The following is a 15382-nucleotide window of genomic DNA, read 5'->3' on the forward strand; positions in this document are numbered from 1 at the left end:
CTAGGTAAGAGGGGCATCCTCATGGAATAAACATAGAACATGAAACAAATACGGTAGAGTTTATAAGAGTAATTGTGAAATGCAGATATTACTGCAGTGGGAGCAGTTGGAATCCCGTCTCTAATATTTCAATACCAGATAATGGTGGATAAAATTTTGGTTCTAGCAACAGAATGCTGGCGAGGCTTGTCTGTGATGCAGCAGGCAGAAATGCCAGGAAGGAGGTAGGATTACTCCGCAGTGTTCTTTATACATGTCTAGATTGATGGACGGGGATAGCTGACCTCTAGTGCTGTGAACTCACCAACCATGGGAAAGAATGAAACATTTTTCTGCTGGCTCCTTTTCTGCCTTCTCTGACTGACGGATCATTAAACTAGGAATACAGGTTTACATCGGCTAACACGCCTTCATGATTAAGACATGAGAGGAGAGTACTTATAATAGCAAGTATGTAGACAGGCATAAGGGAAATATCATTCTGTTTCTTTTTTTTTTCTTTCACATATCATACTCCCTTACTATGACAGTCTTTATTGTTTTTTACCTTCCTCAGATAGAGTGTAAATTCCATGAGGATCGGTCTGGCTGCTGCCACTCAAACTCTTGACACAAAATGCATGTTTTTTTTTTTTTTTTTCCCTCCCAGCAACTAATTCTCCAGCTCTCTGGACCTATCTGAATGTCCTATAATTCAGTTCAATTCTAACACTAAGTACTTGGAGTTAGGGTAGACTGACAGGTCATGGCTGGGTCTCATAAGTCTGCTCTCCCTTCAGAGGCCAGTTATGGGGCCAGACCAGCTGTATGTCATACTTTGGTCTGTTGAGTGACCATCTTTCTAAAGCCTTTTAGGGGCCTGTCAAGAATTACTTCATTGAACGAAAGTTATTTTGTCATCTCAGAAATTCCAGTAGATTTAGGAGTTCTGTGTCACGAACTAGAGATAAACCTCAAAAATGTGTCACAATAGGACTGTTATTTTCTTCATTTTCGGCATCCATTAGATATATGGGATATAATAAGTGTGCTAATGTTTATTAAATCAATTAATTGAGCTCACTTTAAGACTTATTCTTTCAAATATTGAATGCCAAAAGATAGTGAAGCAGCATCGGTAGAGATTCAAAGAGAAGAGATTCTGACTCTATTTCCAAACCCTTATTAATAATCATCATATATGAAGGTGACATATTCTTAGGTATGTAAGGGTATAGAATGATATATTATGCAAGTACTTTTCCTTAGGTAATTATTTAAAATATTGCTCTAGCCACTCAGGCAATGAATTAAAAATGTCCGCAATGCAAGAGACACAGCAAGTAACTGTATTAGATGTTACAACCTATCACCTATATAATTCTAAGCAGTTGCTGTACTAGTACTATGAAATATATCAACTAATTCTTGACAAAAGACACATAATGCACAGTTATAAACTGAATATTTTACACACATAAACCAAAATTTATATTGAATGATTTTGTAAATGATACTTTGCTTGTATTTCTGAAACAATGACTATAGAAATAGTGATCCAACTATATATCTCAAATTGTACAAGTAACATCTGGAACAGAGATCCTTAGACTGGGATCCATTGAATCATAGGAATATATGGAAGAGCTTCAGAGATTATGAACACTTTGAAGTCTGTGTAAAATTATGTGTGTGTATATTTTTTTTCTTGGCCTTGGAAAAAATTCTTGAAGGACTCCATCACTGCCATAAAAGCAAAGAAATTTCAAAGATGCTCATACCCCTGAGAGTACTAAATACAAAGCAAGAACAATTAGATCAATTTTAGTAATGAGAAATCTAAATGGATAAAATACTTCTATTCAAAAAAAGAGAGACTGGGTTAGAAAAACAAGATACAACTGGCTGATACATACTGGAGACTTAAACCAGTAAAAAGGGAAACTTAAAAGTGAATGGATTGGCAGATGTGTTATCCTTTGCAAATGAGGTGAACACCATTACTATTATGTTATATGGAATATAAATGCAAAGTAACAACAACAGAACCCCAAAGACCACAAGATCAGAAGGATTATTTTATACAAGTTACATAATAGCACATGCAAAACAATACAGCAAAGATAAATAAAATAGTAATTATTTGAATAATGAGAAATTGATAGACATACATTGGGTGATTTTAATGTGCCTCTTAAGTTCTGGGCAAATTAAATAGAAGAAGTTACATGAACCTAAGGGAATACTAAAGGTGGTTTTTGTAGCTATATTTGAATATATGAGGGGGATTTTCAAAAAGTTCATAGAAAATGTGTATTATAAAAAAGCCATTAGGTTTTTGGGGAAGTCATTACATAGTTTTCTATGCAATATGTGTCATGACTTTCCTGACAACCCAACACTGTGCCTGGATTTCAAAATTTTTAACAAAATCAACTCATACTTTAATTCTGTTTTGCCATCAGTCTTTTGAGGTCCCCTTTGTATGATTGAAATGGACAGTATTTTAGGAAAATATGAGTAACTAAATTGACATCAATAGTAAAAAAAAATCCTTGAAGATGGATACGTGTTACGCTTCTTCAGTGAAAACACTACATGCTGATGATTTTGTAGATTAGTTCTCTCATTCTCTCAACTTTCAAGAAATTTTCCTATGCTTTAACTTAAACCAGTAAAAAGGGAAACTTAAAAGTGAATGGATTGGCAGATGTGTTATCCTTTGCAAATGAGGTGAACACCATTACTATTATGTTATATGGAATATAAATGCAAAGTAACAACAACAGAACCCCAAAGACCACAAGATCAGAAGGATTATTTTATACAAGTTACATAATAGCACATGCAAAACAATACAGCAAAGATAAATAAAATAGTAATTATTTGAATAATGAGAAATTGATAGACATACATTGGGTGATTTTAATGTGCCTCTTAAGTTCTGGGCAAATTAAATAGAAGAAGTTACATGAACCTAAGGGAATACTAAAGGTGGTTTTTGTAGCTATATTTGAATATATGAGGGGGATTTTCAAAAAGTTCATAGAAAATGTGTATTATAAAAAAGCCATTAGGTTTTTGGGGAAGTCATTACATAGTTTTCTATGCAATATGTGTCATGACTTTCCTGACAACCCAACACTGTGCCTGGATTTCAAAATTTTTAACAAAATCAACTCATACTTTAATTCTGTTTTGCCATCAGTCTTTTGAGGTCCCCTTTGTATGATTGAAATGGATAGTATTTTAGGGAAATATGAGTAACTAAATTGACATCAATAGTAAAAAAGATCCTTGAAGATGGATACGTGTTACGTTTCTTCAGTGAAAACACTACATGCTGATGATTTTGTAGATTAGTTCTCTCATTCTCTCAACTTTCAAGAAATTTTCCTATGCTTTATTTTCCAGAGCATAGAAAAAAAGGGAAAGTTTAGAAGCTAGATGATGCTGAAAACAAAACCTGGTAAGAATAACCTGAAACAACCTACAGATCAGTGTCATTCTTAAAAACAAATTTAAAAATCCTAAAATAGTAGCAAATTGAATTGAGCGGTATTTTTCATGTATAGGACGCCATGACCAAGTAAGGATTATTTTTAAGAAAGTAAGTTCACTGTAATGTTGAGTTTTGATTAATAAAATATATTGTTAGTAGGTGAGAGGAAGAAAACCAAGTGATTATCTCAGTCAGTGCCATTAAGAGAGTTCCTAAAAATCCCATCAATTCCACATAAAGTTTCTTACGAAAGTCTAGAATATTTCCCAGATAGGTTGAATATTTATAATTGAACTCAGATCAATAGTCAACATCACAAATAGTATTGAAATGTTAGAAGATGCCTATTTTAACCATTAGTATTTAACATCGTTTTGAAATGTAGCTCATCAGTACTACAGGAAATAGAAAGTCTCAGACAGTAAAAGAGTGAGATAAGGGGAATTTATGAAGGCTATGCTTGTCCACATAGGAAGCCCAGGCAAATCAATCGCAAAACATTGCTTAGACAGAAGGAAAGGCAATAAAGTACTATGAAAAGAAAAACGAATAAAATAGAATAGCTTTCGTGTGTGTGTGTGCGTGCATATGTACACATCACAGAAAATCAGGTAGAAACCTCAAGGGAAAGTGGATCACATTTTTAGGGGCAATAACAGCAATAAAATAAACCCCTTGCAATATTCTAAATCTTAACAGAAAGTACTGACTTATTGCTTTTAATCGTTATATAGATGTAGCATAATTTATCTTATTAGTTTCCGATTGATAGACATTTGTTTCCTGTCTTTTCTGTTTTTACTACAGATGAGCCAAGGACGTATCTTTGAAAGCTAACAAGAATCTTATTTGTATTCCTTGGTTTTAATTGTATGATTAAGCTTTAATAATTCATATTATTAATTATTGGTAGTGATAAGAAAGGAAGTCTCAGACACTTTATATGGTACTACATACCATGAATATGAGCCCAAGGGAAATTGTAATAGAAAGGAAAATATTTGAAAGGCTTGACTAAGAATTAGAAACATTTTCTCTTTGACACGGAATTGCATTTTCCCCTCTTGCTATCTAGTCTTTTCCTGTTTTGAATAGATAGGCTTTTCTGAATTCAGTCTTTCTTTTTCCCAAGAGTTCTTTTGTTTCTTTTCTCCAAATGTCATCTCTTCCTTTGATTATCTATAATTAACTGTTGTTAGAGCTTAGGCATAAATAGACCCAGGTTACCATATGCAGTGTGAGTACTAGCTTTTGCTATCTATTTCAAAAAAGAATTTAAAGCAATATTATACATACATTAGTTAGGATAGATTGAGCTGTTGATCACCACAATAAAGAGATTTTTACCACATATACTCTTTGCTTGGCACTTTACATATATGAATAGGTTAATTTTTATAAATAAGAAACTAAGACAGAGAACTCATGTAACATGCTAAATTTCAAGTGCCTAGTAAATGTGGAAGCCAGATTTGAGTTCTGTCTTTAGAACCCCTTTGCTACACTGACACAAGATAGAAAAATTTTTCCCCCTCACATACCCATCTAGAAGATAGCCAACATGGTGATTCCAGGGCAGTATACATATCCTAGGTCATCAAAAGAGACCGGTTCTTTTTAAAATCATCTCCTATGGTAGTTTCCACAAGTGCATGTGAAAAATGGGAATGAAAGAAAATGGGAAGGGCAATTTTCATTTTAAAGAGTGTGGCCTAGAATTTGTATTCATCACTTTGCCTCATATACCATTGGCCCCAAATTGGTTATTTTCATGGGTATAACTACTACAAGGGAGGTCAAATTGCTATAACCCAAACAGGGGTTTCATTACTAAGAATAAAGAGAGGAGAACAGATACTATGGGGACAGTTAATAAGCTTTGTGATACATCACATTGAAAATGGAAATAAAAAAGAGTTTAGGGACCAACTCCCTAGTGACGTGGGTAAGTGCTATCCAGGGGAAGAGCGATCCCGTATGCTCATGGGACTTTGAATTCCAGCACTGGGTATATGCCCATGTCTCTGCCCAGGGTCCTGATGGGATGAAAAATTGGTGAAAAAGGATTATGCTATGACCAGGACCCATTGGGGGTGCTTTCTTTCTCCTTCTCTCTCTTCATCTCCCTGCTCTGATATTTAAAATTAAAAAAAAAAAAAAAAGAAGGAAAGAAAAAAAAAAGAATTTGGAAAATGTCTTATTTTGAAAGCTATTTTTTTTTCTCCAATTTTTGCCATAGGGCACATGCACTCATGGGAGGAAAAATGTCTTTTAAAAGTATTTTCTGCTTTGTTTAAAAGCACTGTTACTTAATCTGAGAAGCCTCAGTGTGCTCTCGAACCCTTCTTCCCTGTTTTCCACACATCCACAGTCTGCTGTCCTTTTATATTTTCTTCCATGACTTTTTATTTAATGCATAATCTTTCTCCATTCCCATTACTGCCATACTGGTTGTCTTTTCTTCTGTTAACTGGTCTCTATCTGCCCATATGTTCCCACTCTCTCACTTGCCAGAGCACTCTTTTGAAAATAAATGTTGAATCAAACCATTGTCCTCTTGAAAATCCTTAGTGCTCATCTTTTTTTCTAGAATAATTATTTCATTTATTATTATTTATTTAAAAATTTTTGCTATAGGGCATGTGCATTCACCAGGGATAAAGAAAGAGAGAGAGCGAACAAGAAAGTGAGCAATTGAGCTGCCAGGTCCAGGACTCAAACCACAGTTGGCCTAGAGTACAATGCCTTAACCGTCAGGCTGCCTGCTGCCCCCCAGTGCTTATCTTTTTTAGATTAAAAATTTAAACTACTTGGCCTACTTTATCATATCCTTTATTATTCTTATGTTTTTATGTTTTTTAGTACTATCTCAAGTGAATTAGCATCGTAGTCATACTTAATTTCCTATTATTTTTCAAAATTATCTTAGTTCCTTATTTTAGTATTATTATTTCTCCCGCATTCCTCCCTATCTCAAGTGAATTAGCATCGTAGTCATACTTAATTTCCTATTATTTTTCAAAATTATCTTAGTTCCTATTACTTTTCAAAATTATCTTAGTTCCTTATTTCTCCCTCATTCCTCCCTCTTTCTTTTCGTTCTAATTTCCTTTTCTTTCCATTGCCACAGGATACATTTATTTGCCAGATAAAAAGACAGAGAGGGAGAAAGCACTCCTCAGTGGAGCGTGGTCACGCTGCAGTCTCTTCTCCATTTCTCCACTCTGTCAGGATCTTGGGCACGCAAGCCCTCTGACGTGGTGTGTTTTTATAACCTCTGGGGCTGGTATTCAAACCACAGTTGACTGTGTGGGATCTGGCCCCCTTAACCCCTGGGCCACAGGGTTGGCCCATTATTTCCTCTTCTTAAAGGTCTCACTCACCCACCTTGTACTCACTGGAAATCAGTTACACTTTCCTCAGGATACTGCTTAAATATCACCTGCTCTGTGAAGTGATCAGTGATCAGCTCCTTGGCCCTGGGCCATTTGCAGTTAGTCATTGCATCCCTGGTTCTCCCACAGCGTTCCGAGGTTTGTGCCTTCATTAGGGTTACTCTTCTGTATTAATTACTTTGTACTCCTTTGTGTCCTTTATCCTCATGCACTCCCTAAGGGTAGGGACTATATCAAAACATTTTTAAAAAACATTACCAGCTCACAACATAGTACATTGCATAAGATAGTAACTGAAACAAATTCATGAGAGGTGAATTATAAAGGGACAAAGTGAGTCATTGGAATTTATCCTAAGTGGGAAATAGTGCCACGATTTTAATTCAGATATTCTGTACTGGGAAACAGGATGTGTCATTGAGACTGTTGCATCATATGACATTATTAATGCTTTAAGACTGAGAAAACTAGTAAAAAAAAATCATTTTTAATAATGCTTTTCACATTTTAAAACACACTCACCTATTATTTCATGGTCTTTTTTTTTCCAGCAGCTGGGACAGCCTTAAAGACAATTTAAATAAGAAATGTATTTGCTTTTTTCTTTGGTGATTGAAATATGTACACATATATATATTTCTGTTTCTGGATGTGCATGTTGTAGAATGTAACTCTGACCTACTTATAGCACATTTTGTATCACAGTGGATGACGTAGTAGATGAAAGTGATGACAACGATGATATTGATTTAGAAGCTGAAAATGAAACCGAAAATGAAGATGACCTAGATCAAAATTTTAAGGTTAGTGAATGTCTATCACAAGTTAACTTTATGCATTATATACTACAATTATAAAACAAAAATTAGGTAATTATATATATATATATATATATATAGGGTTCATGCACTCACTGGAGAAACAGAGGAAGAGAAAACAAGAAATCACCCCCCGCCCCTCAACGGAGATGGCCATATTGCAATCCTTTCTCCTCCATTCTCCTCTTGGGATTTTGGGCATGCACGCACACATGCACACGTGCCTGGTGTGTTTCAAGCCACGGGGTCCTGGACTTGAACTGTGATCAACCATGTGGAAGTCCAGCTCCTTCACCACACCACCTACCAGCCCCAGACATTTGGTGATTTAAAAGGATGAATAATGTTGCTTTACATCCATTGATGTGAAAAGGGTCTTAAATGAATTATTTATTTTCACTCCATTTGACCAGAAAGATTTTATCTCACTTTTCTGACTTAGATTTTAAAATCTGAAGAATCTCAGGGAAGTGGTTTGACACTCTATTGTGGCGACTTATTCCAAAGTGCATTATTACCCTCTATCAGCAATCCTTTGAGGATACAAAAATAGTAGGAAAATAGTCTAAGACTGATGTGTTTTTGTGAGAATTTGTGTTTAAATGAGGTTCTTAGAGTTTAATTAATTCAGCAAAGAAATGGGGAAAAATGTATTAATTTGAGGAAGTAGTAAATTATTGCCATGTTACATGTGAAATGTTAGGTGAAAGAAACAGATGAGTTTCATAATTTTAATGATATCTCTGTAAGCCTAGAAATTGTATTTTACCCTATATTGTGATAAGGGGAGCCAAACAGGGGACCAGCAGGTGGTGTGGTGGTTAAGGTGCTGGACACTTTTTTATATATGAGGGATATTCAGAAGGTCATGGAAAATGCGTACTATGAAACTTTTTTTGTAGATTTCAAAACTCTTTTGCACCAAAATAAACTTGTAATTCTATTTTCCATGAAAATAGATTTTTCTTGCCTTCTTGTACAGAAACCATTAAATCCTCACAGCAGTCTTATGAGATGGTATAAGTGTGTAGAAAATAGAGGCACAGATAGTTTATCAGTCTTGTTTGTGAGAGGTGGAGCCCGAGTGTAGAAACTAGTCTGGTATAATGTCTACTTAAATTTTTTTTTTTTTTTTTTTTTATCCCAATACCATGCTATAATATTTTTCTTAAAGGGCTACAGATTTGTTGGCCTTGGAAACTGCTGAGCTGTATTCTCTTCTTTTTATTGGATACCACTGACTGTACTCAAACTCTTCTTGGCTGTTACATTTGGACTTTCCAAAATTTATCCTATTTTTTTCCTGAATCCCATCATTTCATTCATGCTTCATGTGAACTGCTATATTGTGTGGGTATGGTATCTGTGTTCTGTTGTGCTTGTAGTCTTATAGCCTGATCTTTCTCAGACTGGAGAGTTTATAGAAACCTGGAGGTTCTGTAAGACTCACCTTCAGGTGGCCGCACATTGTCGGTATATCCGTTTTAGTATAGTCTTTGTTCCTTCATTAATTGTAGAAGAACTCTAAGGAGCAGTAGCAGGTTGTTTGCTTCCTTTCTGATGAGTTTTTCGGTAGCTCTTCACTTTTGGTTTTCTTACACCAAATCACAAAGTTTCCTGCCATTAAGCTCTCAGGGTGTTGTAGTCTCATTGTGCCTGTTTTATAGGTAAGTTTTTTTTAATTTTTTTAAAAATATAGACTCACTATTTAAAACTATATTTTCATATGGTAATACTGAATATTGAACTAGTAGGTTTGAGGAGAAGAATGCCTTTGTAAATGATTTTCTTATTTTGGGAACATTGTCTACATTAGTAGACAATGTTAAGTAGTTAAGAATATTATTGTATTACTAATTCATGAATGCCTAATTTAAAGAAAGCCACAATTATATATTTATATAATCCTAATTATACAGTAATATACAGATATTAATGTATTATTTAAATAAAATTAATCTCTATTATTCATGGCAGTGAGGAAAATCTTTTTAATTGGCTGTACAAATAATGACTAAACTCCTGAATGTGAGAGGTGGATGCTGAACTTCAGCTGTGAAATATTGCTTTCCTTGACTAAAAATGAAGATTTTCTGCTGAGACTTCTCCCTTCAGATTCATTTCTAGTGGCCTTTATGCACTAAGTGTCTAGACAGGTCCAAGTGAACAGGATTGAAACATCTGAATACAATTAGGGTCAGAATATTCCTCTATTCCCACTGAATCTTATGCACAAAGATTGAAAACGGAATGGAAGAGAGATTGCAGATCACCTCCTTCTGCATGCCTCTGAATGCTCAGATTGAACTTCAAGAATTAGGAACAAATGTACCATCTATCAGATCATGAGAAATCACCATAGGGTCACAAGAAATATGGGAAAGCGAGAAAATACCTCTCCTCTTAGGGAAAAGAATAACTTCTATTCATCCTCAATGTAGTACAGTACAATGAAACTCATGAAAATGTCAGATAAAGAATTTAGAATATTCATGGGACCAGCAGTTAGCGTAGTGGCTGTATCGCTGAACTCCTGTGTAGTCGACAGCAGTTCGAGTCCTGGAGCTGGTGGCTTAAACTCACGCCGGGCGTGTGTGTATATGCATGCCCAAGATCCTGAGAGGAGAATGGGATTGTGACGTGGCCTTTCCCCCTGAGGGGTGATTTCTCGCTTTCTATTTTTCTGTCTCTGTCTTTCTGGTGAGTGCATGTGCCCTATAGCAAAAACCTCTCTAAAAAAAAAAAAAAAAGAATTTAGACTACTCATAGTGACAAAGCTAACAGAGATGGAAGAGAAGAGAGACAGTGAACTGCAGAAGAGGCAGGAGAAAGGAGCTGATGAGTTCCAGGAGGTGAGGAAATTCTTGCAAGGTCCGAGGAAATTCACACTCTAAAAAAGAATCAGATAGACCTGTTAGAGATGAAGGCTATAGTACAGGAAGTAAAAATCTACCTTGAAAGTATTAAAAGCAGACTAGATCATACAGAATATCAAATCTCACGTGTAAAAGATAGAATCACTGGCCTAGAAAATTTTACCACGAAGACTGAGAAAATTGCTCCCCAAAATGAGAATACTGTACGAGAAATACTAGATACCATCAAACGTCCAAACCTCTGGATAATGGTATCCCAGAAGGTGGAGAGACTCATAAGTGCATTGATAATCTATTCCATGAAATCCTGGAAGAAAATTTTCCAGACCTAGAGAGGCATTCAGAGATCCAGTCCCAAGAAATACAAAGGACCCAAATAGAATCAACCCAAGAAAATCTTTAATAAGACACATTATAGCCAATTTGACCAAAACCACAGACAAAGATGAGATACTAAGATTGGCAAGAGAGAAACGTCAAGTTACCCACAAAGGATATCCCATCAGGCTAACAGCGGACCTCTCATCAGAAACAATGTGAGTGAGGAAAGAATGGGAAGATATATTCGAAGTGTTAAGAGAAAAGCAATTTCAACCAAGAATACTGTACCCGACAAGATTATCTTTCCTATGGGAAGAAAAGACAAGAACATTCTCAGATAAACAAAACCTGAAAGAATTTACCAACACCAGACCAGATCTCCAAGAAGTTCTAAAGGGAGTGCTTACCAGGAAAATTAAATATAGACACACAGAAATAAGAGTTCAAAAACTAAGAAAATATCTGACTTAATCATAGGGACAAGTTTGGAGTTGAATATTATATCCCAGAATTTAATTGGAACAAGGGAACCACAACAGAAGATAAGATTAAGTACATGAGATTGAACTGGTGAAATAGCATTTTATGACTTTTGACTAAAGCATCGCTGATTTTCTCCTAGGCTTTGTTTTCATTTTAAGGATTTTTCTGTCCTATCTTGAGCTGCTGATAGGTTCATGTACCTATTCTTTGAACAGAATCCTAACCTGTTTCCTGGCTTTGACTTTTAACAAAAGTTCCTTAGCATTTCTTTGATTTATTAAAGCTAAAACTGCTTTTCTTAAAATTAAAAAAATATTAAAAATACCCATTTAATGATTCTTGTAAGCTATATAGACTCAGCTAGGTGTTTCTAGTATATTCATTCTACTCAGTTTCATGCCTAAAGTCAGACATGTATTCACACATATGTATATGCCAGCTGTATTTGCTATTGAAAGTAGTTAGATTATTTAAGAAATTTTGTAAATCAATAAAATGTGGGAAAAAAAGGAGTGGAAAATTACTGTGGACACCTGAGATAGTGTGGGAGGAGGGTAGGAAATAGCAAAGAGTGAGAAATAGGGGGAAATATATATTTATATATTCATATACAAAATATATATATATATACACACACACATACATTTATATGAAACTAGAAATGGAAAATTATTGATGATAACACAGAGGATTAAGCCACTATGCAGTATATTCTGGATGGGAAATCACATTTTGTATGCTGTTACAATGCTCAGTAAATGAATGTAAATTAATTAATCAATTAAAAATAAAAAAAAATTTAAAAAAATTCCTGAATGTGAAATAAAACAAATACATAGGATGTTTTCCCTATTAAACTATTGGTTAATATGTATAAATATAGTCATATGTATAATATATATTACGTATATAGCATTTTAAGAATTGAAATACAATAGAATATTTTTAAGGCTGAAAAATAAGTACTTTTTTGGTAATAAGTTAAATATACAATAGTGCCAGTTAAAAATTAATAAATGGTCTTATTACTTCCCTTTAGTCATCAGTGAAGGTAATGATGGATTTGTGTGTGCATGAGCCCAGGATTGTTGAGGATCCTAGAAAATAGCTTGGATAGTAGGTAAACTGACATTTGCCCTCCTGTCATGAGATGTGTTAGCTCATCTTTGAAAAGCATATAGATCAAATTGATCTAGATACATATTTTTTCTGAGTACATTTAAAAAAAAAATATCCTGATCTTTCTGAAAGAGGTATTTAATTATTTCGGGCTGTTGTTCCACACTCTATCCCACCCCCCAACACAGTGAATGGTGACACTGAGCTTTCTAACTTATTTATTTATTTGTTTATCATAGAATATACAAGTGTGTGACTAACAGTAGTCTATATTAAGGCAGTGTATCATACTGGCTAACAGAGTGTGTTCTGGGATCACCTGGTCTAGTTTTGCATATTTAATTATTTCGGGCTGTTGTTCCACACTCTATCCCACCCCCCAACACAGTGAATGGTGACACTGAGCTTTCTAACTTATTTATTTATTTGTTTATCATAGAATATACAAGTGTGTGACTAACAGTAGTCTATATTAAGGCAGTGTATCATACTGGCTAACAGAGTGTGTTCTGGGATCACCTGGTCTGGTTTTGCATCTGGCTCCTCTCTTTGCAAGATGTGTAATTTTGAGTAAGCTAATTCTTTGTAACTCATTTTTCTCATCAGTTAATTGGTAGTATTGATACTAATACTTTATAATGTTCTTGTTCAGATTATATTAGATAATATATGTAAAATACTTAACATGGTATTTCATGTATTTTCAGGGCTCAATAAATGTTAGCTCTTTTTTTTTTTTTTTAAGGTTTTACCATAGGGCATATGCATTTGCTGGAGACAGAGCAGCAGAGACAGTGAGACAGTGAGAAGGGAAGTAAGAACTCACCCCCGGTGGGATGGCCACACTGCAGTCTCATGTCCTCTATTCTTCTTGTGATTTGGGGCACATACACACATGCCCAGTGTGATTTTCAAGCCACCAGGTCCAGGACTTGAACTACGGTTGGCTATGTGGGAGTCCTTAACTTTAACCACTGTGCCACATGCTGGTCCCAATGTTAGTTGTTTTATCACCATCTTCATATACTTGTTAAATTTAGTTTTCTTAATTTTTTTTTTTTTGAGTTTATTTCTTTCTACCCTGAGGAAAAGAGAGAGGAGCATCCTCACCAGAGTTAGCACACCACAAATCTAAATCGACTGCTGGTCTCAGCCGGCCCAGATTTGCGGGCTTTAGAGTGTGCTCCCAGTATGCTCAAGTAGGTCCTGGACATGAAACCAGTATTTTCCCTGTGGCTCCAGTTGCTTCACTATCATGCCCCCAGCTGGCTTTGTTTTCTTGTTTTACTGTCTTTTAATATGATAAAATCATGGCAATTAAAAAGACTGAGGAAACATATTTGGTCTTCATCTTGACAGATTCTGTCTTGAGGAGCCCAAATACCTTGTTACATTAGAATAACTGTGACAAAAAACAAAAAAGCAAAAAATCAAAATTAGTAAGTAAATTTGAATTTAAGATACAATTAATACAACCTTTATTCAGTGATCATTTAATTGCCTGCAATTAATGATTTGAAACATTTTAAATCTATAATGAATTCTGCGATCTTTATGGTGTTTTTAAAAATTGGTGATGTTTTGTTTTATTTCAGAATGATGATATTGAAACAGATATTAACAAACTAAAACCGCAGCAAGAACCAGGACGAACGCTAGAAGAACTAAAAATGTATGAACATCTTTTTCCTGAGCTTGTTGATGATTTTAAGGTATAAATATGGAAAAGTTCATCATCTTAACTGGTTTTAATGAAAATTTATTTTTTCCCCAAAGGTCTGTAATTACCGTTTTATTGTCCTTGATTTATGAAAAAAGGAATGTATGATTGCTTTTATGATTGACATTGAATAATTATGTCAACATTTTTGAGACACAGATTGCTTATCTGTAAATGAGTCTAGATTAACTAGGTTTAAAATTTTTTTGTCACTTTAGTTTTTTTAAATAAAAATTAAAAAAAAATTTCGCCAGAGGGTATATGCACTCACCAGAGACAGAGACAGAGAGAGTGAGTAAGAAAACACCCTCTCTGGGGTGATGATCACACTACGGTCCCTTCTACTTCATTCCTCCTTTTGGGATTTTGGGCAGGCACACACATGTACATAACATTTTTCAAGCCACAGGGTCCAGGACTCAGACTGTGTAGTCGGCCATGCTGGTCCAGTTTCTTTAACCACCATGCCACCAGCTGGCCCTGTTTAACATAGATATTCAGTAATTTTCAACTTCTCATATATATGTGTGTGTGTGTGTGTGTGTGTGTGTGTGTGTGGCGGGGTATACGTATGTGTGTTTGGTTTACTGCTCTGCAGTTTCCCAGTAGTATTGACAAAGTGTGGACGTTTTTTTTTTTTATTCCTTTTTGGGAGTTACTTTGGTTCTTTGAAGTTGTTTTCTTAAAGGATTTGAAAAAACTTTTGTTTCTCTTCTTCAGATATTGCATCTTGTCCTTTCCTTCTCTTTTTTTCTTTTTGAAATTCTAATTGAATTAGACTTTTTATTCTCTTCCACATCTTTTAACCTCTTTTTCATGTTTTCCTTCTTTTTTCTTTCTGCTGCATTCAGGTAATTTCATCACAATGGTCAGTTCCCTAATTCTCTTTGTCTCTGTATGTCATTAGAAATATCCATTAGGCATTTAATTTTGTTTAATTTTGTTTTATTTTTTAAAGGGTTTAAGAATGTGTTTCATCAGGCTTTGATTTCTTATTTCCTATATTTTCTTTGGACATGTTTTTTAGTTTTACAGTTTTAGTATCTGAAGTTCTTACAGGTCTTTTTTTTTTTCTTTCTTTCTTCTTTCTTCCTTTTTTTTTGTTTTTTTGAGAGGTTTTTGCTATAGGGCACATTTGTTTGCCAGAGAGACAGAGAGAGTCACAAAGC

At 34.8% G+C, this 15382-nt stretch overlaps 1 protein-coding gene across 1 annotated transcript in view; it reads left to right on the top strand.

Annotated features, from left to right (window-relative positions):
• AGTPBP1 (ATP/GTP binding carboxypeptidase 1) overlaps positions 1 to 15382 on the top strand; it is a 134753-nt gene that overhangs the window by 66288 nt on the left and 53083 nt on the right. Inside the window, exons 11-12 of the mRNA XM_027775591.1 lie at positions 7582 to 7679; positions 14089 to 14205. Coding sequence (XP_027631392.1) covers positions 7582 to 7679; positions 14089 to 14205 — 215 coding nt within the window. The remainder of the gene's footprint in view (positions 1 to 7581; positions 7680 to 14088; positions 14206 to 15382) is intronic.

The sequence above is a fragment of the Tupaia chinensis genome, unplaced genomic scaffold, assembly GCF_000334495.1.
Source record: "Tupaia chinensis unplaced genomic scaffold, TupChi_1.0 Scaffold000007_1, whole genome shotgun sequence".
In the NCBI taxonomy this organism is placed as follows: Eukaryota; Metazoa; Chordata; class Mammalia; order Scandentia; family Tupaiidae; genus Tupaia; species Tupaia belangeri.